The sequence below is a fragment of the Nannospalax galili genome, unplaced genomic scaffold, assembly GCF_000622305.1.
Source record: "Nannospalax galili isolate Female #2095 unplaced genomic scaffold, S.galili_v1.0 scaffold799, whole genome shotgun sequence".
Classification (NCBI taxonomy): domain Eukaryota; kingdom Metazoa; phylum Chordata; class Mammalia; order Rodentia; family Spalacidae; genus Nannospalax; species Nannospalax galili.
The window spans coordinates 140,363-167,562 of record NW_008343085.1 but is presented as its reverse complement, the minus strand read 5'-3'; the positions used below and the strand labels follow the sequence as shown (position 1 = coordinate 167,562).

Below are 27,200 nucleotides of genomic sequence, written 5' to 3'. Positions count from 1 at the left end.
CTCCTCTGGCCTTGGGTGAGGTCATAGAGACTGGAGTGAATTAGTACTTAACATGTTGAGCAGTCGGTTTACCAAGCTTTATTAGTGAATCTGTGTAACCACTAGCAACCTCAGGGTTAATATCCTCAATTTGCAGAGGAGGATGCTGAAGTTCTAAAGGCAGTGACTTAGATCAGGTCCTTTCATTGCTAATGGTTATTCACTGGGGTGAACCCTACGTTCTTACTGCTTTGACTCAAAATCCTGTTATCAGGACAGGATGTGTTCCTCTATAGTCAGAGATCGCTATAGAACACAAGGGTCTGTAGGGACTCAGAAGAATGCAGGTCGCCCTCCCTTGGAAGGGTCTAGCAAGGCCACAGTGACCGTCTCATCAGTATCTTTGGGACTGTGGTGTCTTAACTGGATGGGGATTCCCCTCCGCCTCTTAGGAAAAAGGCAATGGTGGGACGGGAGGATGTACAGAAATGCCTTTTCCCCTCACAGCCTCCATCTATTTTCCCTTTTCATTCTCTACATGTTCCAGCTCTGAAGTGAGAGAGAACATGCTCATCAATGAAGAAATGCCACTGAGAAGGCCAGGCCAGAATCACTTGGCCTCAGAGATTTCAGTTGACCCCTTGGGACTTGTGTGGTCCCAAGGGTCTTGGGGAGTCATCACACCCCCCACTGGGTCTTCTGCTTGTCAACACAGCCCAGGGACAGTGTTGAAAGCTTGGAACCTGTAAGAAAAACATTCTACACATTGCTGATTGCAGCCAGGAACATTCTACTTCAATAATTTCTGGTGGGTGATATGGGAAGAATAGCAAGAACTCTGTCCTTGGAGGTTGTTGAAAGTATTAAATGGAAAGATATAAAACTGGGGCTCCTGCCCCTCCCCTTGTTGAACATTGTTGGGCCTATTCTGATTTTTCCCTTGCCCTGGTTACATCCTCAGCACCCTTATTGTGTAACTGGCACCCCGCTATTAAACAGGAGCTCCTCAGAGGAAGGGCTAACTGTGGTTCCTACCCCCTGGTCCAGTTGGGAGAGGTCGCCTGTGAGATCCCCAGGGTCTCCATATACCCAGAGAGAACAAGTATCAACAAAGGACTACCTACAGGAAAAGGCAAGGGCCAGTGGCTTGCTACTTCTTGCCCTGGGAATACTAACACTTCTATGTTTTGATGGTCTTACAGGTCTCAGCGAGGCTGGTGACGCTCCAGGATGGGAGACAAGCCAATTTGGGAGCAGATTGGATCCAGCTTCATTCAACATTACTACCAGTTATTTGATAATGATAGAACCCAACTAGGTGCAATTTATGTAAGTCTCCCACTCTAGAGGCAGAGTAGGACCCTAGGGGATCAATTCAGATGTTGGGTCAGTGTGTCCAATACTCAGGGTTTGGCAGCCCATTTTGTATTGCCTTCAACTCTCCATATGTGTTTCTGTACACAGTACTAGCTCTTTGGTCCATGCATTTCCTTCTATTTCCCACAAGAGTAGGAATCATGATATCCTGGACAAGGAGTTTGGGCTTTGCCATTCCATGTGGTTAGCACTTTTTCAGGTCACGTGGTCCTGGGTGTACCTCACCTTCAGATTAAGTAGAAGTAGGCGGAAGCTAGGATTCAGTATCCTCTGGAGGCAGCAGCCATGAGCATCTTCAGTGCAAAGCTGAGTTCTGGAAGCCACATATCCAGCTTCCACTTGAGGCCAAACACCTGAATGCTCATGGGGAGCAAATGAAGTTAACCCAAGGAGCAGGTAAAACCCTTCTAGGCAGGCATTACTTGCTGTTTTAATAATACTCATTTATACATGTACTTGACTCTGCCTGAGATTCAGTCACAGAAATGTAATTAATCAGATCTACCCAGGATAGGGATGACAGGGGTAGCCTTAGAGCCTGGCTGTAATCAGCAGTTATCTGTATCTATCTCAGAAATTTTGGAAAAAATAATCTTAAAAGTGGAAGACGAAGCGGGCATGGTGGTGCACACCTTTAATCTCAGCACTCAGGAGGCTAAGGCAGGCAGATCTCTGTGGGTTCAAGGCTAGCCTGGTCTATACAGCCAGTTCCAGGCCAGCTGGGGCTACAGGAAGACCCCAGAGTGGAAGATGAAATCTAGCATAGATGACATTGTTGTTATGAGTTAGAGGGATTGATCCCAAGGCCTCATACATGTAAGGCAGGTATTCTCCCACTGAGCTATACCCCCTGTCCCTCTTACTGTTTTGCCCAGGCTGGCCTCAGACTTCTGCCTCAGCCTCCCAAATGGCTGAGATTACAGGTCATTGTCATGTAATGAAAACAGATCTGACCCAGAAAAGGTAGTTTTGTTTTTTGAGACAGAGTCTCACCATGTGCTCTGGCTGGCCTCGAACTCACAGAGATCCATCTGCAACTTTGCCTCCCAAGTCCTAGGATTAAAGGTGAAAGGTGTGTGTCACCATGGCCCAGCCCTATTTAGCAAGATCTTTTCTTTTTTTGCTTTTGTTTGAGACAGGGTCTTGCTGTAGCTCCAACTGACCTAGAACTCATAGTATAGATCAGGCTGGCCTTGATCTCAACCCCCCCCCCCCCCCCAGCCTCCCCAAGACAGGATTTCACTGTATAGTTCTGGTTGGCTTCAAGTTCTTCTATCATCCTGTCATAGTCACCTGAGTTCTGAGATTAAATGGTGCATGTTACCACACTTGATTCCTACAGAAGTCTTTGAGTTCTAACCCTAAAGACTATGGAAGGAAGATTTGGAGGCATTGAAGGAGAACTTGTTGGAGCATGGGGTAGTGTCCAAGACTATGCCTTGGAAAGCCTTGTTATCCTCCACCCTTTCCAGACCTCATGGATGTCTAGAAGACTGCTTAGGCCTTGGTGGAACTCAGCCACAGCCTTGGAGGTTGTAATGAACATGGAATTTTTCCAAGTTATTTCTAATAACATCTCTGAGCCTGGTGCTTACTGCTACCTTGCAGGAGGGCTTTTCTTTGAGCCCTGGCCATGTTTAGTCTTCCTGGGGCCCATTAATATCAGAGGCCATATGACTTAACCGAAAAGGTAAAATGGACGTAAATATATTTTGGTAGTCTTTTAAGAGCCATGAAACAACAGGGTATAATTTAAAATTTTACTGCCAGCAGAAATTTGTGTTTACCCTTAGTTTTCCTCTGTTTATAGACAAGGAAACAGGTGTAGACTCATTTCCTTAAGAAGGACCCTTTTCAGGATTTTTTCAGGGCCTTAGAGATGGTCCTTGTGCTGAAGCCCTTACTCTAGGTTTCCTGTACTCTTTTCAGATTGATGCATCATGCCTTACGTGGGAAGGACAGCAGTTCCAGGGGAAAGCTGCCATTGTGGAAAAGTTGTCTGTAAGTAAGGGCCAGAGCTGGGGTACAGGCAGCTTCTAGTTTCTTTCATGCCCCTTCTGGCCTCAGCCCACTTCTCACTTTTTCTCTTGCAGAGCCTTCCGTTCCAGAAAATTCAGCATAGCATCACAGCCCAGGACCATCAACCTACGCCAGATAGCTGTATCATCAGCATGGTTGTAGGCCAGCTCAAGGTAGTAATGCTGCTGTGTTGTTATAGAGAAGTGACTAGGCCAAGCAGAGTCCTAGGGCCCCTGCCTTCCCTGTGGTTGTGACCTGCTTATTGAGGGACATCCAAAGTGACTGTGTAGACCTATATAGTTAAATATAGCCTGAGCCATTTGCACCTGACTTCTCTTCCCCTCTCCTCCTCTTTTCACAGTGCTGGGTATTGAGCTTAGGGCCTATCACATGCTATGCAATACTCTGAGACTGAGCTATAGACCCTTGGCACTACATTTTTAACAATTTTTAATTTTTCTGAGACAGAGCCTCACTGTGTAGCCCTAACTGGCCTGGAACTGGCTATGTAAACCAGACAGAGCTCCTCCTGCCTCTGCCTCCTTGAGTGCTGGGATTAAAGGAATACACTGCCACACCCAGCAATATTTGTATTTTGCTTTTGTTTTTTGTTTGTTTTAAATATTTTGTTTCGTTTTTTTTTTATTTTAATTTTTTTTATTTTTATGTGTATGTGCATTTTGCCTGCAAGTAGGTACGTGCACCCATGTCATGCAATGCCTGTGGAGAACAGAAGGGGCTGTTGGATCCCCTGGAACTGGAGTTACAGGCAGTTGTTTGCTGCCATGTGGGTGCTGGGATTCGAACCTGGGTCCTCTGCAAGAACAGCCAATGTTCTTAACTGCTGAGCCATCTCTCCAGCCCTGTATTTTATTATTTTTTCTGGGCGTGGTGGCTCACACCTTTAGTCCCAGCACTTGAGAGGCAGAGGCAGGTGGATCTCTGTGAGTTCAAGGCCAGCCTGGTCTACAACTCAAGCTCTAGGACAGCTGGGGCTACAGGAAGACCCTGACTCAAAAAGACCAAAAAAAATTTTTTTTTTGTTTTAAAGTTTTAATTTATTTTTCTCCTTTTTGGCCTTTTTTTTAAAAAAAAAAAAAAAAAAAAAAGGTGTTTGAGTATGTATGCATGTATGTAAGTGTACTTGTGTTGTGCAGTTCCCATGGAGGTCAGAAGATGGTGTCAGATCCCCTGGAACTGAAGTTACAGATGGTTGTTAGACGCCATTTGGGTGCTGGGATTAGAACTCAGGTCCTCTGCAAGAGCAGCCAGTGCTCTTAATTGTTGAGCCATGTCTCCAGCCCGTTTTTTGTTTTTGTTTTTGTTTTTGAGTCAGGGTTTCCCTATAGTCCCAATTGGCCTGGAACTCAATATGTAGACCAGCTTGGCCTGCCTCTGCCTCCTGAGTATTGCACACCCAGCAATTTTTTCAAATTTTTATTTTTTTTTATTGTATGTGTGTGAGTGTTTTTTCTGGGTGGGTCTAAGTGTACCATGTGAATGCATTGCTCATAGAGGCCAGAAGTAGATGTTGGAGCTCTTAAAACTGGAGTTATAAATTGTTGTTAGCCACCATGTGAATGTTGGAAATTGAACTGTGATCCTCTGGAAGAGCAGCCATTGCTCTTAATCCTTGAGTCATCTCTCTAGCCTCAGACCCAGCAATTTTTAACTTACATAAATTAAAATTTAGTTCCTTAGTTGCACTAGGCCTATTTCAAGTGCTCATGGTCAGTGATTTGTGGTTACCTATTAGACAACACACATACAGAACATTTCTGTGATTGTAGAAAGTTCTATGGGAGAATGCTGGTCTAGAACCTTATGGAAAAGGGTCAAGATGGATAATAGGGTCAAGGTATACTGACTGATAAGCAGGGCTCCTACATTGCTCTGAGGTACAGGTAGACCTGTCAGCTGGGTGCTGAGACGCAGTCCTCTTCTGGAGCCCTTGCTGCCACTACCAAGGCTGGTCTTTATATGCCAAGCAAAGCATTTATTTGGAATCTGTCTTGCTGTACTTTCCTTTTCCCTTTTTACATTTTTTTTTAATTAAAAAATAGTGTGTGTGTGTGAGTACTTGTGTGTGCATGCCACAGCATACATGTGCAGTCTTCCCTTTTTTTTGTCTTTTTGAGACAGGGTCTCCCTATAGCCCCAGCTGGCCTGGATCTCACTATGTAGACCAGGCTGGACTTGAACTCACAGATCCACCTGCCTCTGCCTCCCGAGTGCTGGAATTAAAGGCATGCACCACCACGCCCGGCTGGTCTCCTTTTTTTGTGAGACAGTTTCACTGTGGTAGCTCTGACTGACCTGGATCTTCCTATGTAGAACCAGGCTGCCCTTGATCTCACAGAGATCTGTCTGCCTTTGCCTCCTGAGTACTGGGATAAAAGGTGTGCACCACCATGCCCTGTTGATTGTGTTGTTTTGTTTGTTGAGGCAGTCTCTTGTCCAGGCTGGCAGGCATCTGTCACCATACAATGTGAACTCAGTTTTGAGTCTTACATCATTTACTTAGTCAGAGTCAGTATTAGTAGTAAATTCTCTTGATTGAATTAACTGGCATTATTGAATACTAAGGTTGTTTATAGGGTGAGTTTTTTTGGGGGGCAGGGGAAGGATTTCCCCATAATTCTGGATGGTCTGGATCTTGCTATGTAGACCAGGCAGGCCTAGACCTCATAGATTTGCCTGCCTCCACTTCCAGAGTGCTGCGATTAAAGGCATGTACTACATGCTTAAAAAATTTAAAGACTCACTTAGTACTTATACTTAATTTACAGTGTCAAAGAACCACAAAGCAGGTGTTGGTAGCACACACCTTGAGGATCTCTGTGAATTCAAGGCCAGCCTGGTCTACATAGTGAGTTGCAGGCCAGCTGGGGCTACATAGTGAGATGATATCTCAAAAACAATAACAAAAAATTGAGCACATGTACTGAGAGACATTGGTGGGTTCAGACACAGGCATGTCCTCTCTGTTCTGTTGCCTAGTTAAATGGTACCTTGTGCTGCCTTTTCTTGTATACATGGCAGTTTCAGTGGACATCTGTTGACATTTACTTGTCCAGAAGTGTTTCATCCATATCACTTCACATTCACAAGTACCTATTCTGTACTGGAATTCATGTCTAGGACAGTAGGGGCCTGAAACCAAAGTCTATATTCTCTGCCTTGTTCTGTCACTATATACCCTTCCTGTTCCTGGCCCCTTTACTGAATCATTTTCTGTTTCCTCACAGGCGGATGAAGATCCCATCATGGGTTTCCACCAGATGTTTCTATTAAAGAACATCAATGATGCTTGGGTTTGCACCAATGACATGTTCAGGCTTGCTCTGCACAACTTCGGCTGACCTCTTCCTGGCCAGATACTCACGCTGTTTCCTCCTCCCTCCTTTTCCTAATACTATCACACTCCTCCAGATGCTCCAAATACCATACACAAATGAGCAAGGCCGAGGTGGGAGTGGGTGCAATGCACTTCTGCCACCACGGTGTTGTGCATGATGTTTGGATGCTAGACTAGTTGCATCTGACAGGAGAAGTTTGTGTTGTACCAGCGCATGCCTTGGAAAGACTTAAGTAATGCAAAAGATTGTCTTTGTTTTTGTTTTTTTGTTTTTTAATCTACTGACAAGTTGCTCTAGTAACCCAAAGAAGTGGAGAAAGCAGCTGCCTCACCGCCCAGATATTTGATTTGTTCAGATGTTTCAAATGCCTCATGATACAATAAAACCACAAAAATTTTCTTAACAGTTTAAATTGTTTTCATGAGTTTAATATATTTGGCTGGGCATCAATAACTATTCTGGCCCATTGTCTCTCTCATATATCACCCTCCCAATTCTGCCTCAACAGAACCTACTGCAAGGAGCAAATTGGCCTAAGTAGCACTTTCAACTAAGCTTCTCTCCAGCCTAGTAAGGCAGAGTTCTCTCCAGCCCATTTGGTCTTGGGAAAGCAGAGAGAGCTAGCCTGAAGCCTATCTCATACTGAAGGCTCATACTGAAGGCTCTTCAGTCAGTTCTAGCTGACACCTCCTGTGGCTTCTGCTCTGAGTAGATTCAGGTCTCTAGTGGAGAGAGAGTTGATTCTCAATCCTGTGGCAGCTAGAAAGGCCTTGACAAATAAGATTTCCCATGTTTAGACTCTGTGGGCCAAGGTCTCAGCAAGACTGGTAGTCCTGCTCTATTCCCAAAAGGATTAGGATCGCATTCAGAGTGCCCACATCCCCCAAACCAAACAGAGATTCTGTACCACCTGCTTGAACTCAGCCAGGCCCCATTTGGTTGGAGCACAAATTCTGCACTGTGGAAGAATTCACAGTGTGAGGGAGTCATGCTCTAGTTTTCACCCCTCAGACCTCTGCAGGGCACTTATGTATCATCTTCCCCCTTCCACACACTCATGCTGTCTTCAAATCCCAGGAAGTCTTAACTGTTAGGGCACTTTCTGCCCTGCTTCTTAGTTTGGGCACAAAGTGCTTGCCCAGTACAAATCCAGCTTTTCATCCTTGAGACCACTGGATGGTATAAAGCTGGTATCAAAATAGCAACTACAGAACTGAGCCCAGGGTTTGGGCTTTTGCCATTAGTGGTCTTAGGATTGGTCAGGCACCCCTGAAAAGGGGATATACCCTTTTCTCTCTTTCCCACACTGGGGGGAGAGCAAAGATTTCCTCAGACTTCACAGGTTGCCTGGTTACACTAAGCACAGTCCTGGATGATGTGCTGTTTAAAGAACAGCATACAGGAGGTTTCAGGGGGACTGATCTCTATGCTGCTGTGTATTGGGGGGTGGAGTAGGGGTGGGGGAGGGGTAGATGCCAGCTGCCTCTTAAACCACCCTGTATAAAATCTGCAATACAGCTTCTTCCATGTACCTGTGCCTGAAATGTCTGCAATAAAGAGGTGTTTGTAAACTATGGTTTCTTTCTTCCTAAACCTGAGGTTGCCATGTGGGACAAGGGAATGCTCGGGACAACACGTTGACAGTAATAATACTTTTTGGAGTAGGAACCAACACTTCCGCCCCTTGTCCTTGTATTTCCTGGGCTTTATGACTTGTCAGGTCTCTAGGTCTCTCTCCAAAGGGAAATGGACTTACACCAATTCATTTATTCAGTCTGAAAACTACCTGAGTAATGGAGTTGGTCTCGTTGTAGGACTATTCAGAATTCATTATAGAGTGGGCAGGGTCTGGGTCGGGTCCCCAGACACTGTAAGCCTTTAGGCAGCCCAGTGCTCCACGTGCACATTAGTTCTTGCTCAGTCTTGTGAAATTTACTCTGGGCTGGCCAGGAGCGAGCCGCTGAGGTAGGAGAGCTCGGCAGTCTCCCAGAGCCCGGAACCTTTCTTCTGCAGTCTTAGGTTCCGGGAGCGTAGGTCCGTGAGGGCCGGAAGTGGAGGCGGTTGGTGGGGTTGGCGGGGCTCAGAGACGCAGCACGGGCGGCGGTTTGCGACCTGTGGGTAGTCCTGTAGTGACCGGTGCCCTGCTGTCTAGCCGGATCGTGGCTAGCGGAAATTGAATCGTGCGCGACGGCAGCGAAACTAACGTACGAGCCGGACGCTCGTGGCTGGGCCCATGGCCTCCTGCGCGAGCATCGACATCGAGGACGCCACGCAGCACCTGCGGGACATCCTCAAGCTGGACCGGCCCGCAGGGGGTGAGCGGGGATGAAGGAGGTGGGCTCTTTGCTAGGAGGCCGACGTGTGGCGGGGGTCTGATTAGCCTTCGGGGGTCCTCGGGAAGGTTAGGGCTGACTCTGGATCCAGCTGGTTACGGAGGATGGGAATTGGAGTCAGATCCCTTAGTAATACCGAGGGAGTGGCGCAGACCCCGTAGTTGTTATCCTTCCCCAGCCTGTGCTAGACCGTTCCGCCTTGTCCTTGAGTGTTTTAGCTGAAGGTGAGGCCCCTGCTCGCAATCCACAAAGTCCTTCGGGTTTCCTGGCCCCAAAGATCCTAGTGTTCCTGGAACTGGCCCAGTGCTCCTACCCTTTCGCCATGGTTCAGAAGACGTGCGATGTCTGTCTATAGCGAGCCATGGGTCTAGAGTTAAGCGATATGCTGAAGAGTCTCTGGTCCCCCTCTGCATCTTGCGTTTCCCTCTGAAATGCAGATTTCAGGTCCGATGTTGCTCTGAAACAGATCTTCTGTCAAAGGGTGGCCAATCCCAATTCCGTGTTCTTTCTTACTGGGACGAAGGCAGATCACAGACTGCATGACTCTGATTGGATTAGGTTCCAAATATCAGCAAGCCCAGGATATGTTACCGTTCATTTGAATTTTACTTGGGCTCCTAGTACTACCTTATGGCTGCTCTTGCCAGACAGAGAGCTAACAAGGTTATAATATATTGTCCTCGTAAAAGAGGATTATTTTGGTGCTGTGATGGGAATGGTAAAGTGTGATGAGGGAGATGAGAGTGCAGGTCTGAGAAGAGACTAGGCTAGGTCTCATATGTAGACAGGAGCTTGGATGCTAGAAAAGAAACTCAAGCATGTATTATAAAAAGGAAATAGCATGTATGAAAGCATTAGATTTTTCCTGGCTGATTGAGAGATCTTTGAAAGTTGTAGTGTTTGACTGGTGACAGTAATGTGCGTGTACAGTAGCCACAGCTGAGAATTGACTCTTTCCTCATACTTTGTTACACCTACCTGGAGACCCAGACTGCCTGCTAAGCAGGTACCTGTGCTCACTTTGTGTGGGTTTAGCTAGCTTATATGCTGAGACAGTCTGTTTGCAGCCTAAGACCACTGGGCACTTTGCCCCATGCCTGGAGTATGTTTTCCCTTTACTCATGAGGTAGCTTTTGCCTCTGATGCCCATCGTCAGCTGAGCAGACTATACACTATAGGGATTTTTTTTTTTTTTTTGGTCTTTTTTTGAGACAGGGTCTCCCTATAGCCTCAGCTGTCCTGGAGCTCACTAAGTAGACCAGACTCGCCTTGAACTCACAGAGATCTGCCTGCCCCTGCCTCCCAAGTACTGGGATCAAAGGCGTGCGCCACCATGCCCGGCTCACTGTAAGGATTTTGTAGAGACTGGTATATGGCTAATTGTGTACAGCATGGGCCTACTGCTTATCTTCATGGTAGGTTTGGAAGGGAGAGTGGCCAGCTTATCCCTGAGCAGCTAAGGTAGGTCTGGTCCTAGTGAATTAGGGTGGAGGGGCTTTCCTTGTAATTCCTTTTTTTTTTATTGACTGAACTTGATTCTCTTGCTAAGTAGCTTTTGCTTGTCTCTTTTGGATTTATTAGACATAAAACTTTTTTGTGATACCAGGTGTGGTGGTGCATGCTTTTAATCCCAGCACTTAGTAGGCAGAGGCAAGTGGAACTCTGAAATTGAAGCCAGCCTGGTCTACATAGTAAGTTCCAGGCCAGCTGGGGCTACTGAAGACCCTGCCTAAAAAAACAAAAAGACTTTCGTGACTAGAAACTTGATATGTTCCTGAAGTCCCTTCCTGCTATCTTGGAATTTGGGCAGTGGTGTCTGAATTGATGAGAGTATTTGAAACCCAGCCAGAAGCCAGGCATGGTAGCACTCATCTGTAATCCCAACACTTGGGAGGCAGAGGCAGGATGATTGTTAGGTGAAAGCTACCCCAGGCTACATAGTGAAGCCCTGTCTAATTAAGCAAATAAATATGTGGTTGGGTATATAGCCCAATGGTAGAGCACTTGCCTAGCATGTGTGGGCCCTGAGTTCTATCCATACTACTACACCCCCCACCTCAAAGTCTGATTAGCATGCATGGGATGTTCAGGGTTCAGTCTCCAGCACTGAGAGGGAGTAGGGACCACCCATTGAAAGCCACTAAAATATTGTCATTCTTGATTCTATACCCCACCCTATGCCTGTAGCTTCTCTCTTTGTTCAGTTTCTCATGCTCATTTCCTCCTGTGTTTACCTGCCCAAGGTATCTCTTAGACAATTTTGTGTGTGTTAGGCCCCCTCCTTTCTTGCTCCCACATCTTATCTGTGCCTTCCTTGAGAGCCCTTCTTCTCCACAACCCTGTCATCTGTATTGGTCTGAGCCCTAGTATCTCACCCAGATTCTCAGCTATTCTGTATGCCTTAGAGCAGTCAGTTCACTGGCTGGAGATGACTATGTTACCTTTTTCTTTAAAATTTATAGGGCCAGACACAGCAGCATATACTTGTAATTCTAGTGCTTAGGAAGCAGGGGGATCCCAGGTTCAAGGCCATCTGAACTACATAGGAAGGCCCTATCTCACAAAAGGGAGTGAGCCTTTGTGACTCTCATTGCACATAAGTAGAGACTGAGCAACTCCGCTTCCTATCTAGTACTGGCATTCTTGTTTGCTCTTCATCCTTCCCATGTTTTGTTTTGAGATAGGGTCCCACTATGTAGCCTACACTAGCCAGGAACTCCCTATATAGCCCAGCATGGTGCCAAATTCACAATCTTCCTGCCTCAGCCTCCCAAGAGCTGGGATTACAGGCATCTACCACCATACCCAGCATTTCCCATGTTTTTATGTTATGAGTACAGTGGCTATGTGTCATGAGCATCCTTATGCCCTCCTTCAAGTCAGAGTTCCTCTTTGCTGTTCTAGTCTAAGTATTACCTGGCTTTAAAAGTTTTGAGTTTTTTGTGTGTGTTGTTTGTTGTGTTGTATTTTTTTGCAACACTGAGGATCAAACACGGGGCCTCACACATGGTAAGCAAGCAGTCAAACACTCTTATCACTGAGCTATGTCCCTGTCCCATCAGAGGGTCTTTGATGGTTTATACCCCTCTCCCAGGTTGAAGAGCCTCATGCTTATCCTTAGTTTGATATATACCCACACTTACAGAATGAGGAATGCCTTTAATCCCAGCACTTGGAAGGCAGAGGCAGGCGGATCTCTGTGAGTTTGTGGCTAGCCTGGTCTATATAGCGAATTCCAAGCCAACTGGGGCTATAGGGAGACCCTGTCTCAAAAAGACCAAAAAAAAAAAAAATTTAATAATAAAATAATAGTGAATAGAATGAGGGATAAAAAACAAAACAAAAGAATGAGGAACAAACAAAGGGGCCCTCCTCTCTATGGACATGATGTGCTCAGTTGAGAGTTCTTAGAGTACCTTTTGATCTGGAGCTGCAGGAGAAGCTAGTGGCAAGTAGAGCAACCTTGTCAGGGTGCCCCTTTCTGTTCCCTAGGCCCCAGTGCAGAGAACCAGAGGCCATCCAGTGCCTACAATGGGGACCTCAATGGGCTCCTGGTCCCAGACCCCCTCAGCTCAGGTGATGGAACCTCAACAAGCAAATCTGGTATACGGACTATGCCACCCATTAACCTGCAGGAAAAGCAGGTCATGTGAGTACCTGGAAAATAGTAATAGTGGTAATGGTATCTTTAGGGCTTTTGCTCTAGCTAAAGGCATGAGATTAGGGTCAAGAGGAACCAGGAGCCTCTGTTTCTTCCCTTCTGGATGATCTGGGGCAGAGCACTTTGACCACATTGAGTTTCTAGTAGGGCAAGAGGTAAGGACAAGCTAAAGGCTTGGCCTGGATGCCTAGTGTAGAATGGAATTAGCCTCATTCCCCAAGAGGGAGGTGAGCAAGGGGAACTCTGTGTCTGAAAACAGTGGACAAGGTAGAACTGGGAATCTGGGACTAGATATCTTCACCAGGTAGATGTGTCCTTCTAACCCTCCATTGAGCCTTTTGGTGAACAAGAGACAAGATTTGTGCACACTCTCTCCAGTTGCCTCTCCGGAGATGACAGCTCCACCTGCATCGGGATTTTGGCTAAGGAGGTGGAAATTGTAGCCAGCAGTGATTCTAGCATTTCCAGCAAGGCACGGGGGAGCAATAAAGTGAGTACCAGGATTTTGTTACCTGAATGGTGAGTGGGAGCACACTCAGCCACTCTCCTCTCTCCCATGCATGCTGCCAGTTCCTATGGGGACCACCTTGACAAACAGTGTGCCTTGTTTTCAGAAAACCAGTGTTGATGGCCAGTCCTCTGTAGAAATCTGATTTGGGAGACATCAGTGGGTGCTAGGATTGTACCTGTGACCTGTCCTATCCTCCCGGTTGTTAGGGATTACCTAGACCCTGGGGAAGCTATTCCAGCCTTCAGCCTCTTCATCCTTTCTCACTCTGAATTCTCAGGTGAAAATCCAGCCTGTCGCCAAGTATGACTGGGAGCAGAAATACTATTATGGCAACCTGATTGCAGTGTCTAACTCCTTCTTGGCATATGCCATTCGGGGTAAGTAAGAACAGGGGCAAGGAGGAAATGTGCTTTTAGAAGCCCCAGAGATGGAGATTTAGTATTGGCTACTCAGCTCACTCAGATGGTAGAAATATAACAGAATGCTTGTCCAGGCTTCAACATCTCCCAGGACTGGGGAACTGGTGAGGAAAACCAAGCTTGAGACTATGATGAGGTGGCCAAGGGCAGGGCTCCTGTACTGCTGCCTTTGGGTGTTTTCTCATGACGCCTACTCTTCTGATCCCAGCTGCCAACAATGGCTCAGCAATGGTACGAGTGATCAGTGTTAGCACTTCAGAGCGGACCCTGCTCAAGGGTTTCACAGGCAGTGTGGCTGATCTGGCTTTTGCACACCTCAACTCTCCACAGCTGGCCTGCCTGGATGAGGCTGGCAACCTTTTCGTGTGGCGCTTGGCTCTGGTTAAGGGCAAAATTCAGTATCCATTTTGAGGCATGAGAACTGAAGAAGAGGGCTGGCCGGGGGGGTGGCAAACACACCTCACCATCTACCTACCTAGCCTTAACAACCTACTCAGAGAAGAGATTTTAGTCCATATCCGGCAGCCAGAGGGCACACCCCTGAACCACTTCCGAAGGATCATCTGGTGTCCCTTTATCCCTGAGGAAAATGAAGACTGCTGTGAGGAAAGCAGCCCAACAGTGGCCTTGCTGCATGAAGACCGGGTGAGAAGGTTGAATATGGTAGAGGAGACAACAGAACTGACATTTTGTGCAGTGAACTAAATATCTCCCTGTATCTCTAGGCTGAGGTGTGGGACCTGGATATGCTCCGTTCCAGCCACAGTACCTGGCCTGTGGATGTCAGCCAAATCAAGCAGGGCTTCATTGTGGTAAAAGGCCATAGCACGGTAGGCCTACAATTGATTGCCTTTTGCCCTCCCTGTCTTCCTATGTTGTTCATCTGTTCCCATTTCTGTAGTTGCCTGGGTGACTCTGCCAATGAGGATGCTGAGCACAAAGCTGTCCTCACTTGTGCAGTACACTTATAACCTAGCTGTGCCACGGAGGTCTGGTTTTCTCTGTAACTCCCTGTCTGCATTCATTCAGTCACACAGAAGGGGGAACCCACTATGGGTCATCCCAGCTTGCTACCATCTTCATTTGGAAGAGGCTTATCCCCCAGCTGGTCAGGAGGTAAAGCAAAGCTCTTTGGGTTCTTCCTAGTGCCTCAGTGAAGGAGCCCTTTCTCCTGATGGAACTGTCCTGGCTACCGCAAGTCATGATGGCTATGTCAAGTTTTGGCAGATCTACATTGAAGGTCAGGATGAGCCAAGGTAAGGCAAGGCCTGAGGAATTAAGACCCTGTTTCCTACCCCTTGTCCAGAAAGGGAACCAGATCATTCATTCAGGCCACTCATGTGCCTGCTTATAGGTGTCTGCATGAATGGAAGCCTCATGATGGACGGCCCCTCTCCTGCCTCCTGTTCTGTGACAACCATAAAAAACAGGATCCTGAGTGAGTGAGTGGGCAAACAAGTGGGCGGTGGGCTTGTCTATGGGCTCTTAGCTGGGGGTCTCAGGTAACCAGTCAGTGCCTTGTTGCTTTTCAGGGTCCCTTTCTGGAGGTTCCTCATTACTGGCGCTGACCAGAATCAGGAGCTGAAGATGTGGTGCACAGTATCCTGGACCTGCCTGCAGACCATTCGGTAAACTGGAGCTGGGGGACTGAGGGTAGGGCAGGGATATGGCTTCTTTGAATTCTTAGTCTTATTCAGTCTGCTTCTTGGCTTCCTAGCTTCTCCCCAGATATCTTCAGCTCAGTGAGTGTGCCTCCCAGCCTCAAGGTTTGCTTGGACCTCTCAGCAGAATATCTGATTCTCAGTGATGTACAGCGAAAGGTAGCGTGCTGGGGAGTTGGGGAGGACAGGGATATGTGACGTACCCATAGCCCTCACAATCTGAGCTCAGCTAGGAATGTGCTGCTCATGCAGGTCCTCTATGTGATGGAGCTGCTGCAGAACCAAGACGAAGGCCGCGCTTGCTTTAGTTCCATCTCTGAGTTCCTGCTCACCCACCCTGTCCTGAGCTTTGGTATCCAGGTTGTGAGCCGCTGCCGGCTTCGGCACACTGAGGTGCTGCCTGCTGAGGAGGAGAATGACAGTCTGGGAGCTGGTGAGCTGCCCCAGGGTCAGGGTTATGTTAGTATCTAGGGAGTATTCAGGCACAGACCAGGCCAGGGACTTAACAATCCACACTGTTCTTTCAGAAAGTTCCCATGGAGCTGGTGCCATGGAATCTGCAGCTGGTGTGCTCATCAAGCTCTTTTGTGTGCATACTAAGTGAGTGTGACAAGGAGGCCTACCATGCTCTATGTCCCTCCCTACTCTCTTGGCCCTGGAACCTTTGAGCACTCTGTTCTCCCTGTTATTTTGTCCTTCAGGGCTCTACAAGATGTGCAGATCCGCTTCCAGCCACAGCTGAACCCTGATGTTGTGGCCCCACTCCCCACCCACACTGCCCACGAGGACTTCAGTGAGTAAGGGGGTGAGAGGGAAGCAGTCTACACTGACCTGGGTCTGAGATCTGACTCAAATAGCAACCTTTCCAACAGCATTTGGAGAGTCTCGACCTGAACTGAGCTCTGAGGGGCTGGGGTCAGCTGCTCATGGGTCCCAGTCTGACCTTCGACGCATCGTGGAACTGCCTGCACCTGCAGACTTCCTCAGCCTGAGCAGTGAGACCAAGCCTAAGTTGATGACACCTGATGCCTTCATGACACCTACTGCTTCCCTGCAGCAGGTACTTCCTTGGGGTAGGGAGACCTGGGAATGTCCCATTAGCAGGCCATAGTGCTCATTCTCTGGATTCTCCAGATCACTGCATCCCCTAGCAGCAGCAGCAGTAGTAGCAGCAGCAGCAGCAGTAGCAGCAGCAGCAGCAGTAGCAGCTCTCTGACAGCTGTGTCTGCTGTGAGCAGCTCTTCGGCCATGGATCCCTCCTTGCCCAGGTAAGACAAAGGTTGGGTGATCACATGGTCTGGTGTCAGATTGTGATGAGTTACAGTTGCTAATGCCTCAGTCTTCCTGCCACCAGGCCATCTGAGGAGCTGACCTTGAGCCCCAAGCTGCAACTGGATGCCAGTCTGACGATAAACAGCAGCAGCAGCCTGCAGGCAAGCCCACGCAGCCTCCTACCTGGCCTGCTTTCAGGCCCAGCTGACAAATTGACTCCCAAGGGGCCTGGGCAGGTGTGTGTGTGTGTGGGTGTGTGTGTGGGTGTGGGTGTGTGTGCATGTGTGTTGAGAAAATAAATTGACTCCCAGCAGGGGGGTGGAGGTGTGTGTGCGTGCGTGCGTGCGTGCGTGCGTGCGCGCGTGCGTGCGTGCGTGCGTGTGTGTGTGTGTGTGTGGAGAGAAACTGACTCCCAAGGGGCCTGGGCAGGGGTGTGTGTGTGTGTGTGTGGTGTGGCATGGCGTGTGTGTATGGCAGGGAGAGAGAGAGAAAGAGAGAGAGAATATATAATGCTGGGTAGCCAGTGGAGGGCAGTGGGGAAGATTGGAGCCCTCTCATCTTATACACGTTCTACTTGACTCTGCCTGGTCTCAGAGTCTCCATATTTCACCACAGGTTATAGCAGCCTTTCATGTTCTGTATAGGGCATCTCCTCAGCCTCCCATCTTCACCTATCCTGAATTGTAGTCCTGTTTTTGTAGCCCTGCATCTCCCTTCCCTCTTCTGCTATTTCTCATCACTACAGATACCAGTGCCTTATGTCTTTGTCCCCAACCTTTTATCATCTAAGCCTCCATTGTTGGTCTATCTCAGGTATCTTCTGCCGCCTCTGCACTATCCTTGGATCTGCAGGAAGTAGAGCCCCTGAGCCTACCGCAAGCCTCCCCTAGTCGCACCCGTTCTCCTGATGTGATCTCCTCAGCTTCCACTGCCCTGTCCCAGGACATTCCTGAGATCGCGTCTGAGGCTCTTTCTCGTGGCTTTGGCTCCTCTGCTCCTGAGGGTCTTGAGCCAGACAGTATGGCCTCAGCTGCCTCAGCACTACACCTCCTATCCCCACGGCCCCGGCCAGGTCCTGAGCTTGGCCCCCAGCTTGGCCTAGATGGAGGCCCTGGGGATGGAGATCGGCATAGTACCCCCTCCCTACTAGAGGCAGCATTAACCCAAGAGGCTGCAGCCCCTGACAGTCAGGTCTGGCCTACAGCACCTGACATTACTCGTGAGACCTGTAGTACTCTGACAGAGAGGTGAGAAGCTTCAAAGGGGGAAAGTGTGCTTATAAGAGGGGCATTTGAATTATCCACTACTGAGTCAGCATGTTTCCTTAGCCCCAGAAATGGCCTCCAGGAGAAGCACAAAAGCTTGGCCTTCCACCGACCACCTTATCACCTGCTACAACAACATGACAGTCATGATACCAGTGCTGAGCAAAGGTGAGCACTATCTTAACTCTATGTTTTTCCCCTAATAAGGAAGGGCTAGCAGGTGGGTGGGCACTTACTCTCCCACCCCCATTCCCCAGTGACCATGATGATGAAGTTGCCAGCCTTGCCTCTGCCTCAGGAGGCTTTGGCACCAAAATTCCCACTCCACGGCTGCCTGCCAAGGATTGGAAGACCAAAGGATCCCCACGGACCTCACCCAAACTCAAGAGGAAAAGCAAGAAGGATGATGGGTAGGAGGGTTCTGGGGCCAGGGCCAGGGGTGGTCTTCAAGCTGCCTGATGGGGCCTGCAATGTTTGTTGCCTATGCAGGGATTTGGCTGTGGGATCCCGGCTCACTGACCATCAGGTAAGTGAGGGAGCACCTTTTTTCCCCATGAGACCCCATCTCATGAGAGTGGAAAGGGACTTTGCGCTTTGAGTTTTTCTGGTTGGTGGAGATAGGGTGGACAAGGCATTGTATAAGTTGTCAGTGTTTCTGGCAGGTGGCAGAGCCCCCTGAGGACTGGCCAGCACTCATTTGGCAGCAGCAAAGAGAATTGGTAGAGCTGTGGCACAGCCAAGAAGAGCTGCTACAGCGTCTGTGTGCCCAGCTTGAAGGTCTGCAGAGCACTGTCACAGGCCATGTAGAGCGTGCCTTGGAGACCCGGCATGAGCAAGAGCGTATCCTTGAGGGTGGTGACACAACATGGCATTGGGGGAGGGGCAGCATTCTTATCTTAGGCTAGGTGTGGGTCCTGCTCTAGGCCTGTTTCTTAGCTATGTCACAGAACGGCGGCTGGAGCGGGCACTGGCTGAGGGGCAGCAGCGGGGTGGGCAGCTGCAGGAGCAGCTGACACAGCAGCTGTCCCAGGCACTGTCGTCAGCTGTGGCTGGGCGGCTGGAGCGCAGTATAAGGGATGAAATTAAGAAGACAGTTCCTCCATGTGAGTTTTGTGAGATTTTTTTAGAATGGGTCAGGTGGGAATAGGGGAACTTGCAAATTTCCTCTCCTGGTTCTATCCCTTCTCTTCCCTATGCCTTAGGTGTCTCCAGGAGTCTAGAGCCTGTGGCAGGCCAGCTGAGCAACTCAGTAGCTACCAAGCTCACAGCTGTGGAAGGCAGCATGAAAGAGAATATCTCTAAGCTTCTCAAGTCCAAGGTGATAGGAGGCCCAAAATGAGGGGAAGGTGGCTGGGCAGGCCAGGTTGGGCTCTGGCTTTCAACTTGGCCCCTTATACTTCAGAACTTGACAGATGCCATTGCCCGAGCAGCTGCAGACACATTACAGGGACCAATGCAGACTGCCTACCGTGAAGCCTTCCAGAGTGTGGTGCTGCCAGCCTTTGAGAAGAGTTGCCAGGCCATGTTCCAGCAGATCAATGATAGCTTTCGGCTGGGAACGCAGGAATGTGAGTGGGATCATTTGACCCAAAGTAGTAGGAAGGGTTGTACTCTCTCCTGCCATCTGTTATATGAGCCCTGTGGTCGTCCTTCAGACTTGCAGCAGCTAGAGAGTCACATGAAGAGCCGGAAGGCACGTGAACAGGAGGCCAGGGAGCCAGTGCTAGCCCAGCTGCGGGGCCTGGTCAGCACACTGCAGAGTGCTACTGAACAGATGGCAGCCACTGTGTCTAGCAGCGTTCGAGCTGAGGTGCAACACCAGCTGCATGTGGCTGTGGGCAGGTGTGTGGGCCCAGCCCTGGGAAAGGTGGTACGTTTAGGAAGGGCCAGACTAGGCTTCCTGTCCACCTCATCTATTCACTTTCCTTTGTAGCTTGCAGGAGTCAATTTTAGCACAAGTACAACGCATTGTTAAGGGTGAAGTGAGTGTGGCACTCAAGGAGCAACAAGCCACGGTCACCTCCAGCATAATGCAGGCCATGCGCTCAGCTGCTGGCACACCTGTCCCCTCTGCCCACCTTGACTGCCAGGCCCAGCAAGCCCATATCCTACAGTTACTGCAGCAGGGCCACCTCAATCAGGCCTTCCAGCAGGTATGATGACAATGTTAGGCCGTAGTAAGAGTCAAGTGTTTCCTGACAAAGCTCATACACCATATGTCTACTCCTCCAGCAGGCTCTAGGCAGCCTGGCAGGCTGGCTTTGAAGCTATTGCCCCGTTATTCCCTTATTCTGGACCACTTCCTACCTCATCCCACCTTGTTTTATGACCACCCTTATTAGGAAAACATTTCTGATCTGATTTTCTGAGATAACAATATAACTTTACAATCTTCACTAAGTCTCTAAGCATTGCTTCTGGGACTCATAGCATCCAACTCTGGTCCTCTTCCCCCAGGTCTTACACCTCAAACAAGCAGAGGTGTAAGGTACAAATGGTATTAGGTTATAAATGCTACTGCCTTGCTCTGCTTCCAGGCACTGACAGCTGCTGATCTCAACCTGGTGCTGTATGTGTGTGAAACTGTGGACCCAGCCCAGGTTTTTGGGCAGCCGCCCTGTCCACTTTCCCAGCCTGTACTCCTTTCCCTCATCCAGCAGCTGGCATCTGACCTTGGAACTAGAAGTGACCTCAAACTCAGGTGAGTGGGACAGTCAGGGACCAGAAGATAAGCTGGAGGTGGGGGACACAGAAAGGGAGTCATTCAAAGCAGGCAGACACACATTCTTACCTAACTGCCCTCCCTGGTTTTTCTACCTATCCTCTCCACCCCCTCCCATCTGAGGTTTCCTTTGTTACCATCCCTCTGGGCTTTAGTGCCACCAGGGGGCACTCCCATCTGCTGGCATCCAACAGTAGCCTGTCCTGTTTTTCCTCCATCCCCAGCTACTTGGAAGAAGCTGTGATGCACCTGGACCACAGTGACCCCATCACTCGAGACCACATGGGCTCTGTCATGGCCCAGGTGCGCCAGAAGCTCTTCCAATTCTTGCAGGCTGAGCCACACAACTCACTTGGTAAAGCAGCCCGGCGGCTCAGCCTAATGCTACATGGCCTTGTGACCCCCAGCCTCCCTTAGCTGCTTCAACACGTGGAATAACACTGAAGGCCAGTAGGTAGGCCAATGCAGGGCATGTCTGCTGTTTACCTGCTCAGACCTCCACTTCTGGTGTTTGAAGGTTGGGGGTAGGGCACACTGGCAGTAGTCTACAGATTATGGTAGCCAGCAGGGTTAGGCTGGGCCCAGGGTACGTATTGTGCCTTCTTGGGTCCTGCCATACCTGAAGCATGACCCCAAGATTGTGACACCACTTGAGTTGAATTTTCCATGTTCCTTTTTACCTCCAATTTGGATCTTTTTGCTTTTGAAAAACTCTGAGAAATTCAATTAAAAGCTTTTGGAATAAAATGGAGTATGTGTTTGGTTTTGGTGTGTCTTTGGTATGACTAACTGCTCTCTTCTCCCTGTGGGGAGGTTGGTCTAAGCCAACCCACCCTAGGGTTGGGGGGGGGGTTGCTCCTCTCTGGCACCCACTCTGATCTGATAAGCTGCCTACTCACATCACTGTCCAGTTCAGACAAGGCTCCTAGAATCAGCTCAGCATTAGCTTGTCCCTCTGGGCTATTTGCTCTGGGCGATCTCACTCTCTGGGGTCCACCTTTACCCCTCTGCCAATCTGGCTACTGAAGGTGGAGCCACCAGCTGGGATAAGGTCCCGCCCCCAGCTCCCATCCAATCACGATCCCTTCCTCTGGGGGCTGGGCCCACAGGCGGCACTCCAAGCTGCTAGCTCTGGCACTAGGCTCACAGCCAGGGATGATGCTCTGCTGCCGCCACTGCCACTGGTGCTGCCACCATCAGCTGCTGCCCTGTGCCCTGAGGCTGTTGATGTTACTGCCACTCGGTGAGTGTGAGCATCCTGGGCCCAGGCTGAAACCATTTTTAGAGATCCCAACGAGATAGTATAGGATGTGGGAGCTGAGGGTAGAGTTCAGCCATGAGCACTCTAGGAAAGTGTGACTGGCTTCAGGATGGAAAGTGAGGTGCAAAGAGTTCAGCTGTGGGAGAAGAACTTGGAAATTCTGTAGCCCCTCTTCTGACAAAGGGAGCCAATGGCCTCTATCAGAACTCAGGCCATGGATCCCTGAGAACCTTTGAGAGCCTGGCCCTTCCTACTTGGCCTCATCAGAGACACTTTGTGTCTCTGGGAAGTGCCAGGTGAAGCTCATGTGGAGGCTGCAGAAAGACTGTCCCTTCTGCCCATGGCCTCAGGTCTCAAGACCCCAACCCCCAAACCCCTGTCCTCAGAGGAAACTCAGAGAAGGAGCTGACCCCTGGGAAATAATTCTCCCTCCTTATCCCAGTATCTGGCACCTCCATTTGCATCCCTCTCTTGATCCTATCTTGAAGAGTCAAGACAAGTGATCTGCAGGTACCCCTCAGTTCCCTGGGGCACCCCTTTCACACTGAGTCACCGTCCCTAGAGCACTTATAGGTAAACAAGGCCCTGCTGGATGCACCCTGGCTCATCCTGTCCACCATTCTCCATTCCCAGCCCTTGTACCTCCCCAAGCTGTAGCCTCTGGGGGTCCAAACCGCTGTGACACCATATACCAAGGCTTTGCCAAGTGTCTCATCCGTTTGGGGGATGGCATGGGCCATGGAGGCGAGCTGGAAACTGTTTGCAGGTACGGGCAAGTGGGAGGCAGTGGGCAGATGGGAGGCACCGCCCAATCCGTGCCACCCTTAGGGTCTTAACCTCTTTCTTTCCAAAACCTCTTTGCCCTCTCTAATTGCCTTAATTCCATTCTTTCTTTAACAGGTCCTGGAATGACTTCCACACCTGCGCTTCTCAGGTCCTGTCAGGTTGCCCAGAGGAGGCTGCTGCCGTGTGGGAGTCACTGCAGCAAGAAGCTCGCCGTGCCCCTCACCCAGATAACTTGCATGCTCTTTGTGGAGCCCCTGTGAGTGTTCAGGAGCGAGGTACTGGCCAGGAGACCAACCAGGAGACACTGGGAGCAAGAGCACCCGCACTGGCCCCAGCCCCTGTCCCTGTGCTGCTCTCTGCTGCTCTGGCGGTTGCCTGCCTCCTGGGGCCTCTGGCCTAACCAGTCTGGTCAGCAGTGTGGTGCTTCCCATCCCTGCACACACGCAGGGGGTGGTCATGGGGGTTCTGCAAAGTGAGCACAGTTTTCATTAAAGGTATTTATATTTGCACTAAGCTGCTTCCTTTCTCCTGGTGGTGGCCCTCTTTGCTATGGCAGGGGCCCCCAGAAACAGCCCCAGCAGGGGATAGGTGTGGCTCAGGGCCCCCACAGGGGACTCAATCATCTGTCTCACAAACATTCATTTCCCGGTGGCTGCAGCACTGAGCTTTCCATTACACTGTAGGTCTCCAGAGCACTGCAGGTCCCCAAGAGCTCAGGTGGAGACCCAGGATCTCCTGGAAGGCACAGCCCTTCTCTGCATGAGGCCAATTGTGCTCTGAGGGTGGAAGTTCTCAGTCTCAGACTCCTAGCCCTGCCCACTCCTCCTCTTCACCCCTATTAGCCAGGTGAGGTAGCAGCCAGCTGTAAACCTTTGTGTTTGTGCCTTTCACCCCAGCCCTCCTTCCCTTCTCCAGACTCCTGATGTCTCACCTGTTCCTCTCTCTGCTGGACTATCACCTTAGCCTTCAGTACATACTCAGACTCTGTGCTCAGTCTCTTCTAAGGGTCTAGACCATCCAAAGGGGTCCAGAAGTTCCTGTCGAAGTTCACATTCAAGACCCTGACAGGATCTGATGCTGCAGAAATGAGGGATCCTCTGGCCTCTGCTTTCTACAAGCTCTTTAAGGAAAGGTTTGCAGTGTGGAATCAAAGCAATCCAAGAAGGCTTTCCAAGCAGTAGAACAAGAATGTGTGGTATAGGCAGAGCCCCTATTTATCCCAGGGGGAGGAAGAGCAGTAATCAAATGGACAGCAGAAAGCTAACATTCTATGAATCCTTTGGGTTTTTCTTTTGTTCTTTTTGAGACAGGGTCTCCCTGTAGCCTGAGGTGGCCTGGACTTCACTATGTAGACCAGGCTGGCCTTGAACTTACAGAGATCCACTTTACTGTGAGCCAGCACACCTGGCTTGTTTTTTGTTTGTTTGTTTTCTTTTATCTTTTTTTTTTAGACAGGGCCCTCAGGTATGAGGACCTGAGTTTGATCCCTAGAACCCATGTAAAAAACAAGGGTGGTAAGCCGGGCATGGGGGCACACACCTTTAATCCCAGTACTAGGGAGGCAGAAGCAGGCAGATGTATGTGAGGTCAAGGTTCAAGGCCAGCTTGGTCTATATAGTTCCAGGCCTGCCAGGGCTATAGGGAGACCCTGTCTCAAAAAAAACTAGGGTGGTTGTGGCATGTATTTGTAATTCCAGCCTTGGTGGATCCGAGGTTTGCTGGCTAGCCTAATCAGTTGTCCAGGCCAATGAGAAACCCTGTCTCAAAAAATAAAGTGGACGGCACTTTAGGAAGGATACTTGAGGTTGACCTCTGGCCTCTACATATGTGTACAAATGAACAAACACACACACATACACATTACACACACACAAAGTGGTACAGAGGCCAGCAAGATGGCTCAGCAAGTAAAGGTACTTGCCACCAAACCTGAGGACCTAAATTTTAACCTCAGGACTCACATGGGTGAAGGAAAGAACTGATTCCTCCAAGTTGTCCTCTGACTTCTACATAAACACTATGGCATGCACACACACACACACACACACACACAGAGTAAATGTTATAAATTTAAAACAAAATTCTTTATAAAAAATGCAGGAATGATGAGCTGATATGGAGAGGGTTTTTATCACAGAGACCATTAGTAATTAATTACCTGGGAAAAAAGGGACTGAGATAATAGAACTTGGCAGGCCAGGTTTATGACTGGGAGGCAGAGACAGGCAGATCTATATGAATTCAAGGTTCAAGGCCAGCTTGGTCTATGTAGTGGTCTATGTAGTGAGTTCCAGGTTGGGAGGCTGTTTACATACACACTATACACACACACACACACACACACACACACACACGGAGAAAGAGAGAGAGACAGAGAGAAACAGACACCGGAGAGAGGACAGGCATGGTGAATTCTGCTTAGGCTCCAGGATGACAGTTATCTCCAGAGACGTCCACCTAGGTATGTAGGAATTTTACCTCACCCAGCTTCCTGACCATCCTCCCACTGTGGCTGGCTCAGATCCTCCCATTGGCAACTCTTCTCTCTACCATGACTCTACCTTTGTCCCTGTGTTTCATTGACCTAGATTTTTATCCCCACTTCTATCAACCAGTTATTGCTTATCTCATATTCCTAAAGGACAAAATTCAGGGGGAAAAACACTCCTGGATCTGCCTGCCTTTGGCTGCCAGAAATTTCCTAAAGGAGTGATGAGACTTTCATTCTTTGGAGTGTTTATATATTTTTTTACAGTTTTACATTTTTATTACATTTATGTAATACACATATGCCTCTCTCTCTCTCTCTCTCTCTCTCTCTCTCTCTCTATCTCTATCTCTATCCATGGACCCACACACATCACAGAGTACATGTGGAAGTCAGAGGACAACTTGCCAGCCCTGTACATCTATATTTTTGTTAGGATACCCTTCCTTATTTCTTCTTGTTAAATTGCTATTTATTTTTCAGTATCACCTCTTCCAGGAAAGTTGGTTTTGTTTTGTTTTGTTTTGAGACAAGGAGTTCCCTATAACCCAAGCTAGCCTGGAACTTGCTGTGTAGACCAAGTTGGCCTTGATCTCATAGAGATCTGCCTGCCTCTGCCTGCTAAGTGCTGGGATTAAAGGCATGCACAGCTCCAGGAAGTACTTCTTAGCTCTAAATAAAAGCCAAATCAAAACCACCTCTAGGGGACTAGAGAGATGACTCAGCAGTTAAGAGCATTACTGACTGATCTCATAGAGGATTCCCAGCACCTACATAGCCACTAACAACCATTCATAACTCCAATTCCAGGAGATCTGATTCCCTCTTCTGACCTCCCCATGTATTACATGACATGGGTACTCTTCATATCCAGGCAATACACTCATACACATAAAATTAAAAATAATAAATAAAATATTAAAAATCCAACCTCAGTTGGTATGGTGGCACGCAGCACTTTGGAGGGAGAGGCAGGCAGATCTCTGATGAGTTCAAGGCCAGCCTGGTCTACATAGTGAGTTCCAGGCCAGCTGGGGCTATAGGGATACCCTGTCTCAAAAAAACTAAATAATAATAATAAATAAACCCCACCTCTAGGTCTACACAGAACCTGGGCTTTTTTCTGCCTCAGTATTGATAACACTGGCTTGTAATTGTCTAAATCCAGGTGAAAATTCCCAAATATGGACATTTAAGAGACAATTTGTGTCTCTATCACCCAATCTAGGGCTAAAGAATACAGAGTATATGGAGTGAAAGGCAAGATCTCTAAGTTCAACATAGGAATTGTTATAGTTAGCAAGAGCTTGGATTGAGAATGCACCCATTGTAGAGGATTTGTCATCTTGGGACACCACCCTCAGCTTAGGCATACTGCTGGATGTGATAGGCTGAGGCTCCAGACCCTAAAAGTCTTCTTGACCCAGTGAATGGCTAGAAGTAGCATGCTTCTAAGAGCAGGGGCCTGGCTGCTCTGGCCAGTCATTGTGGTGGATTACCAGCCTCCTACAGTGACCTACTTTTACCCTGATTTTTCACTCCCTAAATCCCTAATCTTCTATGGACTGGGATGGAGCTGGGGGTGGGGGTGGGGTGGGGAGGGTTGGTGTTGCCGGGAAGAATTTGCTCTCTGGCCAGGGGCTTAAAGGCTTTGTGTGTTTTATTCCAGAGTTAGAGTAGAGGGATGGGATGATAGCTAAGATGTTGGGGCCCTGGGCACAGCTGCCTAGGTCAGAGCATCACGGTGACAATGTTTCACAGTTGTAGGTCTGTGGTCAAGGGGTAGTTTATTGTTCAGCTGTCTTGGGCCCAGTCCCCTTTGCACAAGCATAATTCTTCACTACAGGGCCTTGTGTTCTTCTTCCCTAGAGCCCATAATACTGCCTGGCTCAATAAATATTTGCTAATTTACTGAGTATCTGTCAAGTGGAAGTGTTGTATCATCAGTCCTGGAATTCTATATTATTTTTAATTTTCTGTGAGGTTAGGATGATTATAGATTATAACCACTAGAAAGACAGGAAAATAAGATAAAATAAAAAGAGGCATGAAGGAGATGTCCCTAAGAACACACACACATTGGGGAA

At 48.7% G+C, this 27,200-nt stretch overlaps 3 protein-coding genes across 6 annotated transcripts in view; all 3 read left to right on the top strand.

The window, feature by feature from the left end:
* Nutf2 (nuclear transport factor 2) overlaps positions 1–7,922 on the top strand; it is a 23,925-nt gene extending 16,003 nt beyond the window's left edge. For all 3 annotated transcript variants that reach the window (XM_008839060.2, XM_008839061.3, XM_029566408.1), the window contains 4 exons: positions 1,182–1,308; positions 3,286–3,357; positions 3,450–3,548; positions 6,624–7,922. In XM_008839060.2, the coding sequence (XP_008837282.1) occupies positions 1,210–1,308; positions 3,286–3,357; positions 3,450–3,548; positions 6,624–6,737 (384 nt within the window). In that variant the 5' untranslated portion in view covers positions 1,182–1,209 and the 3' untranslated portion in view covers positions 6,738–7,922. The remainder of the gene's footprint in view (positions 1–1,181; positions 1,309–3,285; positions 3,358–3,449; positions 3,549–6,623) is intronic.
* An 844-nt stretch (positions 7,923–8,766) lies between these two features.
* Edc4 (enhancer of mRNA decapping 4) lies at positions 8,767–21,345 on the top strand. Of its 2 annotated transcripts, none has more exons than XM_008839058.2 (29): positions 8,767–9,049; positions 12,560–12,716; positions 13,107–13,218; positions 13,517–13,616; positions 13,867–14,056; positions 14,156–14,303; positions 14,384–14,488; positions 14,805–14,914; positions 15,013–15,096; positions 15,191–15,286; positions 15,376–15,478; positions 15,572–15,752; positions 15,847–15,919; positions 16,021–16,112; positions 16,192–16,379; positions 16,454–16,587; positions 16,674–16,827; positions 17,405–17,838; positions 17,920–18,024; positions 18,114–18,266; positions 18,346–18,382; positions 18,519–18,696; positions 18,804–18,959; positions 19,059–19,174; positions 19,259–19,424; positions 19,512–19,698; positions 19,790–20,009; positions 20,394–20,557; positions 20,803–21,345. In XM_008839058.2, exons 1-29 carry the CDS (start codon positions 8,968–8,970, stop codon positions 20,993–20,995), a joined length of 4,218 nt encoding a protein of 1,405 aa, XP_008837280.1. In that variant the 5' UTR covers positions 8,767–8,967; the 3' UTR covers positions 20,996–21,345. The 2 variants fall into 2 exon arrangements, with proteins under 2 accessions (XP_008837280.1, XP_008837281.1); XM_008839059.3 differs by having other exon boundaries at positions 8,778–9,049; positions 16,674–16,752.
* A 339-nt stretch (positions 21,346–21,684) lies between these two features.
* Nrn1l (neuritin 1 like) lies at positions 21,685–23,113 on the top strand. The gene is made up of 3 exons (XM_008839057.2): positions 21,685–21,821; positions 22,473–22,605; positions 22,740–23,113. The coding sequence occupies exons 1-3, from the start codon at positions 21,734–21,736 to the stop codon at positions 23,023–23,025; spliced, it is 507 nt and encodes a 168-aa protein (XP_008837279.1). The 5' UTR covers positions 21,685–21,733; the 3' UTR covers positions 23,026–23,113.
* Positions 23,114–27,200: the final 4,087 nt, after the last annotated feature.